Genomic DNA, 18,835 nt, shown 5'->3' on the forward strand with positions numbered 1-18,835 from the left:
TGCATACCCATGCCTATCATACCTGTGGTAGAGTAAAGAAATGCCTGGAATTAGTATTCCTTCGACATCCGCTCTGAAACGGCCCTAAGCCGTTCCTTCACCCAGGTAGTGTGCTCACTCTGTATAATACAATCCCACTTGGGGATGTTTTGACTTCATGAAAGCAGGTGCTGCCCCCCTTTTTTCTGATGCAAGGATGGAAAGAGCCCTCTGGCTATAAGTGCACAAAATTATTCCATTCCACACCCATTTGAAATTGGGGATTCCCCCACTTTACTGTGGAGGTGGACTCCCGTTCCTCCAGTTCCCCCCCCCACACACACACACACACACACACACACACACACACACACACACACACACACACACTGTACATACCTGGTGTGTGGTGTCCCATTCTGGATTCACAACAGCTCAGTCACTGTCAGTTTCTAGGTCAACTACCGTTTCTCTACCTGTGTCCTTGATGCGGGGCAGACGGACACACACACACACACACACACACACACACGCACGCACGCACGCACGCACGCACATACACACACACACACACACACACACACACACACACACACACACACACACACACACACACACACACACACACACACACACACACACACACACACACATACTCACACACATACACACACACATACTCACTCACACAAACACACACACAACCCCACCATAATGTCCGCCAGCAGGAAGCTAACCACCCGTGAGGATGGCAGTGAGGGCAGGCATTACCCATAAAGTGCATATGGACTTTCTGCCTCTACGATCATGTTATGAATGGCGGCTTAAATCCTTGACCCGCTTCTAAACGCCAGGCCTAGATGTACAGTGCGACCCCATATTGCACACACACACACACACACACACACACACACACACACACACACACACACAGAACACTTGTTCTGTACCTACCTTGTTAAAGCCTCAGTGTTCATTTAACTCTTGAGCTGTGTGAATATATTTGGTTACACACTCAAAGTTAAATAATCTCTCAGGGTTTTGCTGTGCAGCTACTGATAGGACAAATGAGAACCATCCCCCCACACGCAGACACAAACGCACATGAATCAAAGCACCTTTTGGATCTCAGATCATCACTGTCATATTTTTAAGACATATTTTTAAGGCATAAATTCTTCACTGGCAAATGCAATCTTCAGCCAGGTTGCAGCAGGTATATTTAGCTGATTGTTGTTTTTACTGTCAAGCAAACATACCATTGATCTCTTTTTATTTGTCACTACTCATAGTACAAGCAGCTAAATGCAAGTGTGTGTGTGAACCACCAAATACTGTGCAACATTCAACATCAGAAGAAGAGCCTTTCAAGTAGCAATAGTATGCAACATTGGTGTAACACAGTGAAGGAAAGAAATATGTATACATTTGCAATTAAGGCATACCATATACAGTATGTATATACCTTGTTTATATACTACAGCAGCAATACCAACAGTTACAGTACCTTGTATGATATAGTATTATAGCAGCAGTAGTAAGTAAGCCTTGCCGAGCCCTGAGGACCATTGGGCCTATCCTGTTTCTGTAGCGTGAGGCAGCTTAATGTACATTACAAGTACACCCCCTGGACATGATGTACAAGTACACGCCGTGGACATGACACTAGTATGTCGCAGGGACTTACCCCCAATCCAACCTTTGATGCTCAACCTTGAGTGCGAAGCAGGGAGGCATTGGGTCCCATATGTGTAGTCTACACAGCACTGTTGTGTGCAATTATTCAATAAATAATTTGCATATCGTCAAGCCTCCAGTATCGGCTCGATTGCACCGAGCCTAGCCTGGAAGCTAGCGTCAACAGTAGCTCTGGTCCATAGAGTAGTTTAAAGGACTCAGGAGGAGTTCTATGGTACTTAATTTGATCCTTTACCCTCACACCCGCGGAAGTGCAGGCTGTGCAGCACCTCGTTTTTAGCACAAGAAATATGTTGAAAGCCTACTTTCCTCCTTCTAACACTATGGATCAGAGCTAACATTATTCCAACTCCCAGTAGCAGTTCAAGGACCTGTCCAGATGACATTCTAACTAAACGGTTAAGGCCAACTAAAATGTAAAATCTGTTATGACTGTTACTGTATGTCCACGGAAGAAACACAGGTGTTTTCTTATGGTCATGACACATATTTGTGGAATGCATTCCCCAAACTCTCAGAGACATGCCCCCACCATCCAAACCTTCAATATTGCTTTCCCCAGCTATTTAATTTATTTAATTTCTTAGTGTTTTTCCCCTAATAAAGTTGTTTTTGATTTCTCATGTCTCCCTTGTAAAGCATCTTTGGGTACGCAGAAAAGCTCTATATAAATTATTAAATTTGAAATATTATTATTATTACCCCTATTATTACTACAAAAACAATGTTTTATTGCTTAAACCTATGTATTCACTATTCATTGATTCACTAGTATACCAAAATCCATTAAAATAATACTTCTCAGGTTCAAATATTGATATGCGATTAAAATGTGATTAATTGAGATAATTAATTACAAAGCCTCTGATTAATTACATAAACAAAATTAATCGAGTCCCAGCCGTAATATATAATATACATATATATATATAATACATTTTTCCTCTTCCTGCTGTCAGTGTCCTTGTTTTTGGCTAAAAGCCACCAGGTATCCCATCTGTTTTAGTGTCACTGCACAGTATAATTGTCACTACATGGAGTAATGGTTTTCTAAGCAAAGACACAGCTGTCTGTGAACATGCATTCGTTATCATCATGATGTTCAGGTTTCACAGGTAATAAGTGTGCAGATGCACAGATTTACACAGATGGAGAATTGTGCCACTTACCAACATTCTTGTAGCAAGATGCCACACAGACTGTGTCAAGCACAGTTATGGTATAATGCCTAGAGCCAATGCCCTTCTCTTCACCATGGAGTCTCTCTCTCTCTCTCTCTCTCTCTCTCTCTCTCTCTCTCTCTCTCTCTCTCTCTCTCTCTCTCTCTCTCTCTCTCTCCTCTCATTGTCTCTGTATCGCAATTTTTTCCCTCATTCATATTTTCTGTACTTCTGCTCTAGGGATGTTTTTGGTTCTCATACAGAACTGCATAACTGCTATGTTATCAGCACGCACGTGCGCATGCACGCACGCACACAGTACACACACACACACACACACACACACACACACACACACACACACACACACACACACACACACATTATCCTGGCCCTTTGCTTTGCTAACCAGAGTTAAATACTTAATTACTGTAAACAGCAGTTGGAATAAATCCTTGCATAAACATAAAAAATACTGCATGCTTTCTCACACAGAATGTTACAGCAAGCTACAATATTATGTTGTTGTAATGCCCAGAGATATGCTTTTGTTGTGTGTTTAATTTCCCTGTAGAAAATAAAGGATCCATTTCTTTAGACATTGGTCTGAAATGAATAAGAACAAACATCTTTGACAGCAAATAGTCAACATATCAATGTATGATGCTGTAGTGATTTCTGACATTCAACATGGAATGGGCCAAACAAGGAGGTGTACAACAACATGGATAACACATTTACTTGATGCTTGTCTAAATTCTGCTCTTCTGTTCATTTGTTTTCCCAGTCCAAGTCTCTGGTCCTGCTCCGAACCTGCAAGCGGTCTCAAATACACCTACCTCTGTGTCTCTAAAATGGGACATGCCCCTCACAGGCAACGGAGAGATCCTCACCTATAAGCTCTACTACACAGACAAAAGCGTGGGCATCGAACAGGTAGGAGCCAGGTCTCATACAGTAATATCACATTGATTTGTTAAAGAGCACCATTGCCTATTGTTCTATTGCAAGTACAACCAGGCCAACGTGAGGCCAGATGCCCACGTTGAGCAGCTGATAGTCTTGTGTGTCGACAAGCGCACATTGTGGACAGAATTAGGTTAGGGTCATTAATCGGTTATTAAGTGAAATAAAAAAACAAAAAACAAATCACAGCTATTAGGGGCATGGTTAACTTCGGCTGACAACAGCTGATTCAGTGTAAGGTCTGGAATAACAGTTTTTTTTTTTTTTTTACTCTTTATTTTGGAATTTTTGAATATGCAAGACAGACACCAAAGACAAACAAGACATACAATGGGACAGAAACATCAACAGTAAAAGAAAACTGAGTAAAAACAAAAGACAAAAAACAAAACAAAACAAGAGGTCATTGGATGTACAGCAGCAATACATATTACAGATTTTTGGGTTCCTTACATTAAATGACAACCGGAAAGACACCACCCATATTCACTCCACATCCATGGAATAACAGTTTTAACAGTATGTCCCATTATAACCTGGTGGATATGTTCAAATGGCCCATTTGAACATATCCACCAGGTTATAAATAAGCAAGGTTCCCCTTTAATGTAATGTTTTGCTCAACATGCAGATGCAACGGTCTTTATAAACCTAGTTTTTTAGCTCAAATGCTAAAAGCCAGGTAACATCACTTTGATACGCACCATAGCACATTCCATGGCAACGATTATGAGACACATACCTGATTTGACAGATTAATTCAATCTCATATTTAGCAGTTGTCTGCCGATGATGCAAACATATTATAACTTCCAACAAATGATGCTGTCGTGACGATCTACTTAATAATGATCACAGACCAGCTAGTGATTCTCATTTTGCATACAGTGCAAAAGCAACTTCGCCCTGACTTTACTCGACAGAGTGTCATCTAGCTGGTTAGAGAGTGAGTCAGCGCCGGCAGTAGTGGGTGAGTGAGCCAGCCAGGCGTTAAAAAGCCTTTAATATGATAATGGATGAAATGTCAGCCGGCACACTGAGTAACGATGCCTCAGCTCTCTAGAGGAGAGAGATAGAGATGAGAAAAGGGGGGCAGAGATGAAGAGGCTGACTGAGGGTGGGATCAAAGTGGCCGACTGGGCGAGAAAAGCTCCTCTCTCGTATCTCCGAAAGAGAGGGTTAGAACAAAGGTGAAGACAAAGACCGGAGGAAATGTGTTAAAAGGACATGAAATATTTAAGGTCAAGCGGAGTACAGTAGGGGTGCTGTGATAAAAGACACGAGTGCTGAGGTTGTGATTGGACATCCCTGAAAGAAAGCAGATTTGTTTTAATCAGCCTCCAGGTTGTATAACTAAGCTTATTGTCATTGTAGTCATCAATTGTGAAGATGCTACTGTCACATTTTTTATAATATATAACAAACTTGGGGACACCTGAAACACCTGAAATAACCTTGTGGCTACCATATGTCTAATGAAGGGTTACGACCGTAATGTTGCATTAAAGTGTGGATGATTGCAAGCTGTGGCAGTGTGTGGGACTCCAAAGAAATGTAGATAATTACTTGCGCAAGCAGAGCGCGCACATATTGTGGTCGGCTGGACGTATGTACGTATGGTATGCGTGGTAGGTATACTGGATGTTGATGATGACGTAATTAAGATATGTTTCAGATTACATACATGTATACATACAGACATTACCTTTTATCCACCCGACATTGAAACATATCCTAATTACGTCACCATCAACATCCAGTATATATACCTACCACACATACTGTACATACGTTATCTGTTACCCAACCAATATTGAAACAAACTGACTTATGTCTTTCTCTTAGGACATAGACGTAAGTGCTCTCTCCTACACCATGACTGGGTTGAAGAAGTACATGGAACACAGTTTTCGTGTGGTGGCCTACAACAAGCATGGTCCAGGGGTCTCCACGGAGGACGTCACAGTTCGCACCCTGTCTGATGGTTCGTTGCTTTATAAGATGGAAGCATTTATTTCTATACGATAAAAAGAGGTGATCACTGGAGATATAAAAAGGTGATAATGGTAAGAAGGTGCTCACACGGATCAAACGGGATCAAAGCATAGAAAAAAGAGAGAAGATCTGGGCACTCAAAACAAAAGTTAAAAAGAGAGAAAAGCCTTTATTAAATTAAGAAGGCAATTAACTGCCAACATGTTTCGACCATTAACTGGTCTTCATCAGGGCAAGAATGAAGAACATCACCAAACGGACTCATACTGACTCATTATTATAGCAACAAGAAACAAAGCTTTGCAATGGGAGAATTAGCAGGTGTCAGAGCCACGTTACATTGATATGCATATAAATGCACTCAATCAACCTTGAGCTGCCACACGTGTGTGTGACAGCCAGAGGTGTCTATAGACGAATTCAGAAACGGGTCTCATGGCCGCAGCTTACGTATTTCCTGTAGGCGGACTCGACATAGGATCTAGCTATCGAGCTAGGATAGATCCACTCCAGTCTACTAGTGTTTTAAGTGGTCAAAGCAAACAGAGGAAAGTGTTAATTTAAAAGTGCCATGTGGAATTTACATTTCACATTCTTCTGTATGTTACTTACACAATCTCTTTTTTCACCATGCACTCTTGTTTTCTTCACAGTTCCAGGTGCACCTCCTCAAAACCTCAGCATCGAGGTCCAAAACTCAAAGGTAAGCCCTTGATTATGTTAAATCATTATGAAATAAATAAAATAAAAGGCATCACATACAGTAAACAACCTCTCTCTCAGACACAGTGGGTATATTCACATCAATAGATCATCATTCAAAGACTCTGTCAGGTGATCAGATAGATTGGCCACAGGCCAGTGCGCACTCTTTCCATGTGATTAGGTGTGTCGGAGACCTGTAGCCCCAGCTGGTTAGGAGGGTGTGTGTGAACCCACATCGATTCTCTCATCGGCTAGAGAGTCCTCGTCTGTCAGACAGCTTTAACCTTTCTATCAGTCTATCTGTATATCTGCCAGAGACCGTGGGGCTCAACAACACTAAACAGGTTCTCAAAGAACTGCAGCCTCCTATTTGTTAGTAGAAGCGAAACTACTGTAGCTGGGGAGAGTGCACAAACATTCAGTATATAAAAGACTAGACTGCACTGGGAAATGCAGTGTTTGAGTATGAGTGTGTAAAAAAAACAAAATCGACCCATGAATCGAATTTGAACGACGGGTTTCCTGCGCACATGCTGAGATTTTTACCTTTGAGCCAATAGAGCAGGCCTGCTTGCTCAGGGGATAAATTGAACCATCAGTTCAAATTTCCTGTCAGATCCTGTGTCTAGGTGAGACATTGATTTGAGTGAAAGTTGGATTGGATGTCTGGTTAAAATTTTAAAGAAAGATGAATCTGATTCATTACAGCGCAACAATTACTTTCTAGAACCTCATTATATTCATAGAAGTATGAATAATTCAATCTTCAAAAGAAAAAGAAAAGCGCATACTGTAATCATTTCATACATTGACCACGAGCGAGTGTATAGCCTATACGTGCGCATGACGCACAGCGAATAATTATGGTATACCATCTGAAATAACCTAGCCTACAGCACTGGACCATATTCACATGGTGGTCATTTTGCTCTTAGGTCATTAGGAACCATACTGAAACCCTAACTGTACAACTGAACATTATATGTGCAGCAGCTTATAAAAAAAAGACTTTGATGGGATACGTTTTCCCTGTTTTTCTTCCTTTAACATTTGTCTGTTTCCTGTGATTTTCTGAAACTCAATTAAACACATTTTCTAGCTAGGACGAACACCATAATAGGGAAAATGGAAATAATTGAACTCACTTAACACAGATTTAATTTGTGTTATTCCCTTGACTCAAGATGGGGGGGAGGAGTGTGCGTCCATACTGTATTCAGGGGTTTTGTCGCATCACTGCAACAGTCGGGTAGTGTTAATTAACTGCTCTCCCACACTGAGTTACCCCCCACCTATCGCTGCACACACACACACACACACACACACACACACACACACACCATGCACGTGAGCCCGCCAGCTTAGAGTCAGCATTCATCTCCCTGCCTCAGTATCCCTGCAGGGGAAACTGCACCGCCACACATGCCACACACGTCTCTCAACAGGACCACTCTGTGTCTATTATTCATACATTTATTTCTTCCTAATGTGTCTATCGGTGTTGCATCACTGTGTTTGTCTTTCGGGGCTCCCCTGCTGTAACACCATGGGAGAAGATGGGAGAGGGGCAGGTGAGATAGTGTAGTTGAACAGTGAGTCACAGAGTTAAATTAACACAGCTAGCTACGCAAAGGTCCGCGAGAGGTTTTATCTTGGCTGCAAAGCCCCAAGGTCACCGCTACAGAAAAGCATTCAGGGTCAGCGTCAACTTGGGGGCGACAAGGTTGACGACTCGTGAGACAAGTTTTGACGGTTCAATTCCCTGATAGGGAGTTCCTCCTTAGCGACGGTTCAATGCCTATGTGTTCCCAGATAGGGAGTTCCTCCTTAGCGCCATGCCTCTTTATCGGTTCAATGCCTATGTGTTCCCTGATAGGGAGTTCCTCCTTAGCGCCATGCCTCTTTATCGGTTCAATGCCTATGTGTTCCCTGATAGGGAGTTCCTCCTTAGCGCCATGCCTCTTTATCAGTTCAATGCCTATGTGTTCCCTGATAGGGAGTTCCTCCTTAGCGCCATGCCTCTTTATCGGTTCAATGCCTATGTGTTCCCTGATAGGGAGTTCCTCCTTAGCGCCATGCCTCTTTATCAGTTCAATGCCTATGTGTTCACTGATAGGGAGTTCCTCCTTAGCGCCATGCCTCTTTATCAGTTCAATGCCTATGTGTTCCCTGATAGGGAGTTCCTCCTTAGCGCAGTGCCTCTTTATCCCGTTCATCATGTCTTGTTCTTGTCAACCCTGGCAGAGCATCATGGTCCGATGGCAGCCCCCGCCCCCTGGACTACAGAATGGGGAGATCACCGGCTACAAGATCCGCTACAGGAAAGGAACGCGGAAGAGTGAGGCTGCGGAGACCACTGGAGGCAGCCAGCTTTCACAGCTCATTGATGGTATATACAGTACCAGTGAATTGGTTCTGTGATAATTGGGAATAGGGAGTAGCAATGCCTGCCTGAAGTTACATTATCTAGTCATGTTCTGTGAGATTGATAGCTTTGTCTGGCTATCGGCAGTATTTTAACATTTTGGGCCTTACAACTCAGGGCTGCATGTGTCTCATTTCTTTTTTGATCAGTGTCTGACTAGCCTGGAACTCACCTATGCTTTTTATGGCATAGGCAGCTCCCGGCAGGATCCGCCGGGAGAAACTATGCGCAACTGCGTGACATGAGACTAATTACTTAGAGCGACAGAGAGAGGAGTGAGTACATGTGTGTGTGTGTGTGTGTGTGTGTCAATTTAACAAAGGTGCAGACGATCAGAAATCAGCAGAGAGTGAGCAATGTTTGCGCTACTCTATGCCGAATTGAAGTGGACTTTTCTTTTCTCCCTGGAAATAAAAACGTCTGGGTTTCTGAGGCTAGTGTCTGACTGTCTGTAGTTCTGTTTATGAAGTCAGTTGGACTTTAAACACTCACCTACTGTCGGCATCGCTCATGCTCACCGCAGCCAAAAATGTGGACGGTTTCACCAGACGCACTCACTCAGCAATGCTGATTAATATTACATGTGGTCTCAGCAACTTTTTTTTAGTGGCCCAGACTCATGCTGCGTGCTGCATCAAAGAGAATGCACACTTAAAAGTTGATTTCTGAAGAGATTCTAGTGGTGAAACAGAGGGGGATGTTTGTCGGTTCAAAGGCATTTAGAGAGAGATGTTGTAGCCTGGGAGGCATGAGTGGTTAAGCAGTCCTCAGACACTGCCCCGAGGGGTGGCCCAGATTAGTGGGTAGAGACGAAGAGTTGATGGGATTAACATGTAGCATACCAACAGGGACCAGAATGATGATGATGATGGTGATGATGATGAAAAACTATTTCAGCAAATTAACACAGCTACACATCATTTATTGTCAGCAGGCATTCCCGCCTATTCTGAATTCCAAATCCGGCCCCTGCTGTGAGACAGTTGCCTCCAAAATAGAAACATAGCTAATTCAAACATCAAGAGATGCTGCATCTCCCTTGGAAATATGTTTTCTTCCACCAGCTGCACCAGCACACTTCTGGCTGAACCAGCACACTTTCCCTGGAATGGCACATAGTAATCAGTAGAGAAACATACTGTACAAGGGGTGATTGCACTACCACAAAACCTGGTTTATTCCTGCCTGGGCACGCTTTAATATAGATTTTCCCTTTAAACCACGTAGAGAAATGTTGGGCATCTCCTGAGAAATATTGGTGTTTATTTTGTCTGCATGGTCATGTCCTAGTTGAATCGTTGAGTGGCTGAAGAGCCAGTAAGAAGTTGCCAGTGAGAGAGAAAAGTTGTAATGGAAGAATGTGTGCGAAGTCATCCCCTTTAAATTGAAACATTGGTCTTTGGCTGATCTTCTATCTAAGTCAAGGTTTGCTTGTATGTTTGTTTTTCCGATTGATATTTTGATATTCTGATTGTGATACTTTGAGTTGTCAAAGTAAAAGCATGTTCAAACATTCTTCTTAATGCAGTATAATATCCTGAAAAGATTCCGCCAGAGAAAGCGGCACTCCAAAAATAGTAATGCATGAGTAGCTCAGTTGACCATTTTCTTTAATTAAATTAGGATTAAAGAAAAGGGTCAACTGAGCTACTTGTCTTGCATTTTTACTTTGGAGTGCTGCTTTTTCCACTTTGGTGGATTCCTTTTCTGAGTATCACTTGTTAGCTGAGCTGAGCACACACGACCGAAAAGCCAAGCAGAGGACCTGCACCTGCTCCACAGCAGTAGCAGTATAATTCCCCTTTGATAAAATATGGATATGGATTAATGGACTGTGTGTGTGTGTGTGTGTGTGTGTGTTGTCGTTCCCCTAGGTCTAGAGCGGGGAACGGAGTACACATTCCGAGTGTCTGCTGTGACAGCGAATGGCACAGGACCTGCCACAGACTGGACCACCACGGAAACGTTTGAGAGTGACCTGGATGGTAACGCCAACTGATTTACACACCACACATGCATGGTCACCAGCCACTACAATACATTTGAATGAGCCATAAAGTAGCCTAAGACCTGAGGGCGATTCTACAACTGCCTTCTAAATCAGTAGTTCTCACACTTTCAAGATTTTTCAGAAATGTTTAAAAATATATCTCGCAGAGCAGCACAAAGTGAAGCGCTGTGAGCTTGTACATCTGCTATTTTTGAACACAGATGCTTTCCTGGTTTAACCCATTTTGGGTGGGAACCCCTTCTGGTGTTAGCATTATGTTATGCTTTAGCTATTGAAAAATAGCAGATCTACAAGCTCATAGCTCGCCACCGAGTGGCGCACTACGAGCTTGTATAGGTCTGCTATTTTTTTTTAATCAAAGAACCACTGACATAGAAACATAGCTTTTTCAGAAAACTGTCAGGATGTGGAAGACATTTTTTGAATCTGATCTCTGGTCAAAATGCGTTAATATAGGCTAAACCATTGCAATATCAGGTCAGCTGACTCGGACTGCACAACATGCCCTGATTAACTGGGCATTTTCTCTTCTAACGCCACCAGAGTCCCGCGTGCCAGACATTCCCAGCTCACTCCACGTCCGTCCGCTGGTAAACAGTATCGTAGTGAGTTGGACGCCGCCTGAGAACCAGGATATTGTGGTCCGTGGTTATACCATTGGATATGGAATAGGCAGTCCCCATGCCCAGACCATCAAAGTGGATTACAAGCAGCGCTACTACAGCATTGAGAATCTGGGTAAGAACAAACCACTGCTGTTCACTCCTTTTCTTTTCTTTTTTTGGGTTATATAACTGATGGAGGTCACGGTTCTCAGATTACACCCCAATTGTTTACTATTTCTTTCCTTAGACTTTTGTTTTCCTCTCTTAATGTGGTTTGAGTTGTGTAGCTAATAGAGCATGTTGTGTTTACACAAATATATTTGAATTGACTGTTTTCCGAGTGCATTTAAGTATAAACTCCCCCTGCAAAGGCTTATTGTGAGTTTTGTACTGGCATGAGCTGTACTTTGTCTTCAAATCCACCAAGCCCTTAAGAAGTCGAGGCAAATAATGGTTAATACTGACATAACAATTCCAATTGAACACAGTATTCCCATGATGCATTTGCTTTCTTTGTGCCTTGTAGCGCAAACAATGCACAACATGAGGAACATCAAAATGATGTTCCTCATGTGAATCCCAATGTAGGTACTGTAGAATTAGAAGATAGTGAACCATTGTTTTCTTCCAATGTCATAACAATGAAGAGCACAGATGAATACTCAGTCAAGAATCATTACAATGGCAGCGATAATAAATTGATGAGCAGTGGTCTTTTTTTCCTCTAAGAAGATTAGAAAACCCAAACCATGGGGAAAACATTCTGGTGTTTCCTTTGGTTTTGCCAGATCCCATTGATCTATTAATTCAACTTTTATTACAATATTGGGCTCATGTCCTAAGTTATATTCTAGGATGAGGCATGCAGTTAAGAATAAAATAAAAATCACACCTGTGTGAAGTGAGGGGCGCTAATATACTAAAGTCTAACTCATGTTGATTAGGTGATGTAATGGTGATGTAAAACGAACGGTGCCAACACAAACATTAAATGCCATTAACAATAAAGAGACAATATGACGTAAATTTCCCCTTCATTGTCAATGGAGTTTTTAAAACAAACATTGAACTAAAAACAAACATTAAACCTGTATATACGAGGGGCTATAGCGCCCCTCAAAAATAAAATAAGCATAAAGCGAGAGGAATGACTGTATTCAGACATTCACTAATATTGCAGTTCTGAGGAGTGGATTAGCTTGCAGCATCCCATCCGTTTATCTTTCCGTTTCATCTCTCCCTTTCCCCCTCCCTTCCTCTCCCTCTCAGACCCCAGCTCCCACTATGTGATCACACTGAAGGCCTTCAACAATGTGGGCGAGGGGATCCCAGTGTACGAGAGCGCCATCACTAGGCCACAGTCAGGTAGGACTTACCCACCAAACCCGAATACGTACTACAAACACACAGGAGCACACTGAGCACTACAAGTCTTACACTAAATGCGTTCGGGAAACCCAGCCATTATCTGAATGTGTCCAAGTCCCAAATCCTCAAGAATATTACTGCCGGTCTTAACCAAGTTTCTCTGCAATCCAATTGAAAATGTACTATTGTCACACTATTGTCACTCATCTGTAATTGGATGCTCACGGTCATATAGTGTCTTTGACATTGGTCATTAATAGGCAATATTGCTTGCATGGTACAGCAAGGTCTTGCAACAGGAGACAGCCAGAATTAATATTGTTTGAGAGCATTCAGCTTGGCTGGCTGCCGATCCATAATTCTCTAACACTCAGATCATTGCTCTGCTTGACAATAAGCAGTAGAACTCGAGCCACGCTGTGCCGTACATGAGATCATAAACATAATGAATGAAACACTGTCTGTTAGAGGTGTGTGTGTGTGTGTGTGTGTGCATGTGCGTGTGTGTGTGTGTGTGTGTGTGTGTGTGTGTGTGTGTGTGTGTGTGTGTGCGCGCGGGCGGGCATCTCAGAATGTGGGCCGTACCCCATGTCTTCAGGAAGTCAACCTCCTGTCTCCCAACTCTGTTTTAATCGTACCAGTTTGTCTTTGACTCAGCACCATTTCACCATGCACCGCTGTGCCAGAGGGGGGTGGGATGCCGGAAGACAGGAATATCATCAATATGCTGCAGACTATATACACACACACACACACACACACACACACACACACACACACACACACACACACACACCAAACCCTTGCATCCACACGAAAGAAGCTCTCTCTTCTTCTCCATCACACACAATACACACACATGCCGCCACCAGCACACAAGCAGACTCCCTGTCGTGGCTTTGGCAGCCCTTCGTCAGAACCAAAGCCCACTGCCATCATCTGCCTCTGAGTCCTCCAGGGTGCATTCCCGCTAGTTTGTTCAAGTCAGGATTAAAAAGATGAGCTGACCTACATTTTTTTAAAACAACTTAGAAATCTTGGGAAACTTTACTTGAAATCCTGCTTGGTTGAACCTTTTACAACACGTAATATCTGCATTGAAAAGCGTAAAAGATGAGCATGAGATTCTAGGGTATGGTATTGGTATTGTACTGTTCTGAAAGTTGGGCAACTCTGACCCCTCAGTGTGTCTCCGCAACCACATGAATACTTCGATCACTTGCACGCATGCACACACACACACACACACACACACACACACACACACACACACGCAATCGAGCAGTCCAGACCATATAAAAAAAGAATATAACGAGCACTGTGCTACACAATGAGGTGTCAAATGGGGTGAGTTTGAGTACCACGGTCCAACAAGTAGTTGGTAATTGAGGAGGCATGCAGCCCCTCGTGGCTGACTGACCACTGGGGGGGTTCTGTTATTTTCATGGCCACTGGACCATGGTCAGAGCTTGGAGCACCCAAGCGGCTGGCTGATGCAGAGTAGAACAAAGCGTGGCCAGCAGCCTGTTCCAAGTAGCCATCTTGAAGCATTTATTCCTCAACATGGCGGCGATGGATGTGCATTGTGGCCAGGGAGCCACTTACTTGAGCTGCTGTGTCACACAAACATTTACAAGACTAATTAGCAGTCACTTCACACGTGTTTTTATCCACACATGTACTATGCTGCCACAAACACAACAAACCCACACACAGGTTGTTTGTTAGGCAACAGCTTTTTCTTACACACTACCTTATCATAAGGTGTTGGATTTGGATTGCATAGCATATTTTCAATTAAAAGGAGAAAATAATGCTAAATTTGAACATTTAAATAACATGCCTGCTACTGTGCACTGAACTGTACTAGTGACAAGTTTGACAACTAGTAAACGCTTCCCATAAAAATAATTTTGAAATGAAAGAATTGGACTTCAGTTGGACAACAAAAAGGTCGCTTTTCAAAGTGACTTTCTGAATAAAATGTATACATTTTCTGCTTCTGAATTGATTGTAGTTCTACAACATAAGATTAGACAACTGCAATAAGAATAACATATCAAAAATATTTGTGAATTCTAAATTATATACAGTATATACTGTATAACAATTAAGCTGTTTATCTGAAAGCTGAACTAGTTCTGCACCTTTTCCCAAAGGGAGATAAATTTCACGGATGTCTTTTGAAATGTCATTGTTATTGCAATGGCCTCATTATTTTAACATTGCAACCAAAAACTTGATTCTTAGTTTTGTGTATCCCTAAATTAGTTATGACTGTCTTTACTGCCTCTTACTTTCCTGATAGATCTCATGTTTCTTGTGAAGGGATTATTGTCTTTCCCGCTGTAAATGTCAATGATAGAAAATGTATGTGTTGTACAGTAGCCTTTGTATAGCAACCCAGTCTGTAGATACTGTAGATGTTGTTTCGTAGCCGTAGTAACCTGTTTTCTAATAGAATCTTCTCTCTCTTTCTCTTCACCCTTCCCAATCTTTTCCCTGTCACGATCTTTCTCCTCGTCCTCCTCATTTCCGTTTGTCGTCCTGCTCCGCCATTTTGTAACTCATTAACACCACCTCTGATCCACCTTACCACGCCTCTCTCTGTTGTTTGTTTTTAATTTGAACCCATTTTAATTTTGTGTTACGTGTGCGTGCGGGTTAACTGCTGGCATGCAGACCCCATAGACCCCGATGTTGATCTGTATGAACTCTTCCATGCTCCATACACCCCAGTACCAGACCCCACCCCCATGCTGCCGCCCGTGGGTGTTCAGGCCTCTGTGCTGAGCCATGACACCATCAAGGTCACCTGGGCTGACAACTCCTTGCCCAAGAACCAAAAGATCACAGATGCCCGCTACTACACCGTGCGCTGGAAGACCAACATCCCTGCCAACACAAAGATGAAGGTAAGGCCTATCTTTTATTTTATTTTTTTCCAGCCTTTTTTTTAAGACACACATGGGGAGAAAATTGAGTGAAGGCAGAGAGGGAGGAAAAACATGCAACAAATATCGCCACCCGGAATGCCACACTTTCTGTTCAGTCTCTCGCACGCACACACACACGTATGCACGCACACGCACACACACACGCTTTTTCTCTCTTAAAATTTTGAATTGAAAAGGTATTAAATTAATTTATTGTTGAAGCTCACTCTCCCGTTCAGTTTTAGGTCAGCACTTTTACGCTCTGAATGACTCGTTTAAATTCACTTTGGTGCAGTATACTCTATAATACGGCTCACATCAGTCCAGCCTAATCGTAACTTGATACTAACATTTATTCAGTTCTGTTCTGCTTCCTGGGCCATTCACTGCCACAGTATGATCTCTGTAAATCCCCTCAGGCTTATACCTAGACCAGAGAACTGTATTGATGTTCCGTAAGTAGAAATAGCACAAAATAAATCATGTACAATAGCATGTTGATGGCAAAATACTACTGTGTGCGTGCGTGTGTGCGTGCGTGCATGTGTGGCCAGTAAATAGTAATCTACTTGACCTTTATAATGCAATAATACACTAGTCACTCAAACACTGGTATACAACATGTGTATAAAAGGATAACAATTCAAGGATATCACTGTCTTTTGTTAACTCCTTTGTAGCCATGCCCGAGATACCGAGATTAATTGAATGCGCGGCTGCACTAATAACTTTGAGAGGAAGGATGGATGGGAAGGATCAACATTATGGAATGTCAGAACAGGTTCTGACATATATCCATATATGGGTTTGCTGGCCAATATTGATTACATCAGGGATCTCCATATATGGGCTTAATTGCGACAGCAGGTCGCATTTACTATGACATCTCCATCCCTGATGATGTCACAAGACCTTGGCACTATATGGGGGCATTCCCATGTATGGGTATTTTGAGTGACTGACTGATGGGAACGATTTCATAGTAAATGCAACCTGAGGTTGCAAAAATCAGTGTGATTTTAGAAAGAGTCGGAGCATGTAGTAGTACTATCTTCACTGTTTAACTACTGCCAGAACCGCTGAGATATCTCGGCAAAATCACCTCAAGACAATTTATTTAACCTGACTGCCCGTATTGTTTTTCCACGACCCTCTTGATTAAGTTGATAGTTTCCTACATTTTGTGGTATTACGAGCCGGATACAGGCAATCACTTCAGCCTGAGATGCCGAGACCAGAGAGATTCTACCTGGCCGCACTTGCTATCCTAATCAGGCACTGAAGCATGAGCAAGTGCTCAACTCAATCGATTTCCTGTTCTCTGAATCAGAACAGATTGAACAGAACACAAGAAACCAACATAGTATTTTGGGAAACCAAAGGCCTCATTTAAACAACTGTATGGGGGTATCTGTATATCTGTATATGTATGTATGTGTATCTGTATTATTATTATTATTTAGTCAAAGTCCTGTTGATAAAACCCATAGACAGAATTAACCAACTAACCACAGATCTTCAACCTCACAACGTGCCGCGACATGTCCTTGTAGATGGGCTATTTTGACTACTTTTGACGACAAAGTAGCAAAGACATGCTTGTTTTGGTGAATTATTGTCCCTCACAGTTTTTGTTGTTTGAGGTTGTATCGATGCTCATTGCCCATTTCTAGAAATCTCAAGTTTGTGACATTGCGAAATTATCTGAGAGCAGCATATATCATCATCATCATCATACTATAATTCAGTCAATGTCTGTCCAAATAATTCAGTCAATGTCTGTCTGTCACTGCCACTGCCGTAGCTCCTCACCGCCTGCACCAATCACTCCCACTTTTCACACAGGCATTGACCATAATAATATGGAGGGTGTAACGAAGCCCTTTTTTCCGCTTTAACACATTAATGATTAATAATTAATTTATTATTGAATAAAAAATTTACCCCCCATGGCCACAGGGGGGTGGGGGGGCAATATCTCACAACGGGTAGGGCTAGTTCTATTAACTGACCTGACACTGACAGACCTGCAATGCTTCAGCTGCAGGTCCAGCTGCAGTGCATTATGTAGATGCAGGCGCAGAAACTTCTGGCCCATACAAAAGCATCTGATCTGAGCCCTGAAGCTCAACAACATACATTCCATTCACTATACAAATACTGGATACTAGTAAATGGGATGTGTGTATTGTGCAACGGAGGGATGATTAATTATTCATCAAGGACAAGACAAAACGGAGTGGTGGAAAGAGGCTAAAGACGTGACCCTGCATTCTGAATATACTCGGTTCACTACAGAAACTCACCATTCTGCCTGTGGTGCCCAAATGGTCTTGAGTGAGATGATCTAACAAACAATGAAGTTGCAAATACATTGAATGTGCCCTGCCCTGCTTGGACAGATTCATTTGGTTGATTTTCTGTCTAGCAACATTAATCAATTGGGTCTGCATGCTCTACACTTAATTTATGACAACTGAATTACCGGTCTGTTTTTGAAAACAATTGTACCTAGTAATATGGTCCATAATTTATGGAGATTCTAGAGATCATCCATCATGCAGTATTTAATCATGTTATTGTTGCCTAATGAAGTTAGTTGTGACACACTATATGCTTCAAAATCCTGAGTGTTAATTCTGAGAGTGTAAAAAGGGACCCTACAAGTGTATCGTCTTAAAAGCATCACTAACCATCTTTTGAGGTTTTTGGTGCTCACCTTGATGTTGGCTTGCTTCAAATTCTTACATCAGCTTTTAGAAGCAGTCATAGAGAAACAGACTCATGGATTATTCACGACGAGGCTTCTCTCAGACACACTGGCTGATTCTAAAGAGCAGAGTTCCTTTCCTATGACCTCTGGTTGACATCCCCCTGATGGAGAGTTAGTACGTTGTTGTCACAGCACACACAGTCATGGAGAGAATTGACAGAGACCAGTCACTTGCCTCTTCTACTTTGCCCGCTAGCTAGCTAAAGCAAACGCC

At 42.4% G+C, this 18,835-nt stretch overlaps 1 protein-coding gene across 4 annotated transcripts in view; it reads left to right on the forward strand.

Annotated features, from left to right (window-relative positions):
• The window catches only part of neo1a (neogenin 1a), a 180,999-nt gene that overhangs the window by 149,303 nt on the left and 12,861 nt on the right, over nt 1-18,835 (forward strand). For all 4 annotated transcript variants that reach the window (XM_080768351.1, XM_080768352.1, XM_080768353.1 and 1 more), the window contains exons 10-17: nt 3,625-3,773; nt 5,649-5,787; nt 6,452-6,501; nt 8,748-8,892; nt 10,803-10,913; nt 11,483-11,677; nt 12,814-12,909; nt 15,652-15,827. In XM_080768351.1, coding sequence (XP_080624477.1) covers nt 3,625-3,773; nt 5,649-5,787; nt 6,452-6,501; nt 8,748-8,892; nt 10,803-10,913; nt 11,483-11,677; nt 12,814-12,909; nt 15,652-15,827 — 1,061 coding nt within the window. The remainder of the gene's footprint in view (nt 1-3,624; nt 3,774-5,648; nt 5,788-6,451; nt 6,502-8,747; nt 8,893-10,802; nt 10,914-11,482; nt 11,678-12,813; nt 12,910-15,651; nt 15,828-18,835) is intronic.

Source organism: Protomyctophum bolini (assembly GCF_963924005.1).
Source record: "Protomyctophum bolini genome assembly, chromosome: 1".
Classification (NCBI taxonomy): Eukaryota; Metazoa; Chordata; class Actinopteri; order Myctophiformes; family Myctophidae; genus Protomyctophum; species Protomyctophum bolini.